This window comes from Neofelis nebulosa, chromosome 9 (genome assembly GCF_028018385.1).
Source record: "Neofelis nebulosa isolate mNeoNeb1 chromosome 9, mNeoNeb1.pri, whole genome shotgun sequence".
In the NCBI taxonomy this organism is placed as follows: Eukaryota; Metazoa; Chordata; class Mammalia; order Carnivora; family Felidae; genus Neofelis; species Neofelis nebulosa.
Window position 1 is genome coordinate 111,909,338 of NC_080790.1, and position 3,463 is coordinate 111,912,800.

At 60.2% G+C, this 3,463-nt stretch overlaps 1 protein-coding gene across 1 annotated transcript; it reads right to left on the reverse strand.

Moving 5' to 3' along the window:
- Window positions 1-2,178: 2,178 nt before the first annotated feature.
- On the reverse strand, window positions 2,179-3,195 carry OXT (oxytocin/neurophysin I prepropeptide). The gene is made up of 3 exons (XM_058685079.1): window positions 2,972-3,195; window positions 2,611-2,812; window positions 2,179-2,334 (listed from the first exon to the last, which is right to left on the reverse strand). Exons 1-3 carry the CDS (start codon window positions 3,089-3,091, stop codon window positions 2,279-2,281), a joined length of 378 nt encoding a protein of 125 aa, XP_058541062.1. The 5' UTR covers window positions 3,092-3,195; the 3' UTR covers window positions 2,179-2,278.
- Between the last annotated feature and the right edge of the window lie 268 nt (window positions 3,196-3,463).

Sequence of the window (3,463 nt, forward strand, 5' to 3'; positions counted from 1 at the left end):
TACGTTTTTTGAAATTATGTGTAGGTGGGCATATTCTCTAGGAATTTCACTTCCGGGTAGAAGAAGAACAAAGAATAAAGTTACACAAAGTGGGAACCACTGCCCTGGACAAGCCCCCAAGCACTTTGGAGGTCTGAAGGGGTCATTCTGGCGAGGACCAAAGGCCGTGGGACTGAGCAGCCAAGAAGAATGGAGAATGACACCCAGCTTGCTTCTGTGCCAGTGTGGCCACTGGACCCAGCTTGACGCCACCTCTGGGACAAACTCAGGAAAAGAAGCGTCAGTCTGACCCTGTGTTTTGAGGCAATAAAATACTATCGACCTTTGGATTCTTGGGAAGAGTGGGACAGCAAAGTGGGTGCCTGAGTGGGTGAGGGGACCTGAGCTCTCTCCCAGGGTGGGGACAGCTGGGCTGGCACCCCAGGACACTCAGGGGGAAGGAGTGAGGTCCCAGGGGGAGATCCCAGACTTCCTGCTAAGGTGGCAGGGGGGACTCTCCAGCTCGGGAAAACACAAATCCGTTCCCACACGTCTCTAGTTGAGGAGCTCGGTCACCTCTAGCCGCAGCCCTCCCTGGCTGTGTGGTTTCTGAGGGACACAGAATTCTGCGACCGTCCTCAAATACCCAGCTAGTGCACCGAGTCCTTCCTCATGGTTGGTTTAAACGGGACTCCGCTTTGAGTTATCTCGTGTTCCTTTTGATGTCTAATCCCCCCAGATGTGGGGTCAAAGGAGGGGCTAGTCTCATGGCCTCAGCAAGGACTGCAGTCTATACAGTGGAATATTACTCAGCCATGAAAAGGGTGAGATCTTGCCATTTGTGCCAACGCGGATGGACCTAGAGGGTATTACGCTAACTGAAATAAGACAGAAAAAGACAAACACCGTATGGTTTCACTTATATGTGAAATCTACAACAAAACAAATAATAAACTAAAAAAACAAACAAAAAGAACCACAGTCCAGGTTGCTGTAAGCAACTGGGATTTTCAAAAGCCTCATCTCTATTCTTCTTACACATCTTAGCAATAATGATCTTTTTTTCATTTTTAAAATGAATATTTATTCAAATTCGATATGCATATAAAATATAAAAATATATTCAAATATGATATACATATAAAAGTTAGCAAATCACATGCACATGTTAAGTTTTCGGAAAATGAACACACCTGTTTTACCAGCTCCCAGACCAGAAAAAGAGAGTATGACCAGAATTGTCCTTGGACCCCCTCCAGTCACCACCTCACCCAAGATTTTGCCTGTTTTCGTAATTTATAGTAAAAAAAGTCTTACGGTCCGCTTCAGGGTATTTTTTCTCTCTCCACCCGGTGAGACCCACATACTGCTCTGTGTGTGTGGGGGGGGGGGTGCTATGCAGACCTCCAGTGTGGGAGAAAGCCCTAGAAACTACACTTTTTCTAACAGCGATCTGTTGCTGTTTCACTTGCAGGGGGAGTGTGGCCGTGGACCTTCTGAAACTGCTCGGGTAAGTGAGTGACCGCATGTTTTGGGAAAGAGGAATTAGGCCGTCTTGATTCCCAAAAGGGTTTTGGATCCAGGAATGGCCGAGAAATAGGTCGAAGATTCTGTTTGTTGGCGGCTTTTGTGTTTTGCGGTCATTCTGTGGCGGTGGGCTCCCAGGAGTACCTGGCCCGCGGGGTCCCCAGCACTGTCAAGTTCCTCAGCTGCACAGGCAGAGGCAGGCCTGCTGGGTCCTCGGCAGCTCGGCCACCTCTTCTGCGCACCAGTGGCCTCCGGTGGCCTGGAGTCCAGCTCCTCGGAAACGTGAAAGCCCTTCAGCTGCGAGGCCCCAAACCCAGCCCTCGGGTCGCGGTTCAAGCCTCCCTCCAGAGGTAGGGAAGTCATTCCCCCGCCACTGGCCGCCTCCCCTTCCTCTGGTTCCCTGTCAGCACCCCCGTCGTTTGGGTTCTTTGAAATGTTCCTGGTAAGGCCACCTGCTACAGGCCCCCAGCTCTGTTTGGAGCGGGAAGCTGGGGTCTGTTTCCGTCTCTCTCGTTCGCCAGCCGGTGCAGGACTTCGGCTGCGGGAACGGCGCGCCCCGAACCCCGGCCCTCCCGCTCGGAATTGCCCGGAGACGCAGGCCCCGCCAGGCGCGACCCTCGGGGTTCCCTCAGCGCCCTCCTTCCCGTTTCTGAAAACGAGACGCCAGACGAGTTGCAGGGGGAGAAAATTTCTGCTTTATTTTATTTCATTATTTCTGGGGGTGGCTGCGGAGGGGCGAGGGGCGCGCTGCGCCGCTGTCCGGGCCGTCGGCTCAGCGCTGGGAGAAGGAGGCCTCGACGTCGCAGGCGGGGTCGGCGCGGCAGCCGTCTGGAAGGACAGCGGGTCAGGGGCCGCCCTGCGCGGTCCCCTCCGGGTCCCGGGTCCTCGGCCTCTGTCCCCCCTTCGCGCCCCCGGCCCCTGCTCACCCGGGCTGCAGCAACGCCGGCAGCGGCGCAGCGGCCCCGGGGGCCACGCCCACTGGGACTTCCGCACCGGCACCACCTGGACTCCGCCCCCGGGGCCGCGCCCACCGGGACCTCCGCACCGCCCCCACCTGGACCCCGGCCCCGCCCCCCCCGCCCCCGGGCAGCCCCGGCAGCGCACCGTCGTTGCAGCAGATGCCCAAGGCGGCGCAGCGGCCCCCGCTCCCGCACGGCTTGTGGCCCGACTGGCAGGGCGACGGCAGGTAGTTCTCCTCCTGGCAGCGCAGCGCCTCGGCCGTGCCCACGAAGCAGCCCAGCTCGTCGCCGCAGCAGATGCTGGGCCCGAAGCAGCGCCCTTTGCCCCCGGGGCCGCAGGGGAGGCACTGGCGGGAAGGCGGAGGGTGAGCGCGGGCCCTGCGAGGCCGGGGGCCCGGGCTCGGGGTGTGCAGGGCCCCCCCAACCCGGGCGGGGGCGCACGTCCACTAAACCCCCTGGGGCCCCGGCGGGGCGGGCAGGGGCGGTGGGTCGCGGCGGAGGCTCACCTGGCGCACGTCGAGGTCCAGCGCGGCCCTCTTGCCGCCCAGGGGGCAGTTCTGGATGTAGCAGGCGGAGGTCAGCGCCAGGAGGCCGAGCAGGCAGCAGGCGAGGCCGGAGCCGGCCATGGTGTGGACACACTGGGTCGGGGGCGGCGGCTGCGGAGGCGACTCTCCCACCGGCCTTTTTATGGCTGGGTCCGCAGCAGGCGGAGCCCTGTCTAAGAGGGCCGCCGTATGACTGGTCACAGCGGGTCACTGCGGGTCAGGCCCCGGGCGCCCGGCGCGCCCCCTCATTTGCAGGGGCCTGGCCCTGTCACGGTCACCGCCTCGGCTAATGGACTGGGGGCAGGGGAGGCAGACAGTGAGGCCGTGCGGGGGAGGGTGGCCTGTGCGGTGACCTAAGGTGGGACAGGGAGTATGGGGGTCTGCGGCCCAACCTAGGACTGTGTAGCTCGTCTCCCAATACCTGGTGGATGGGTTACAGGGCAGACCCTTGGA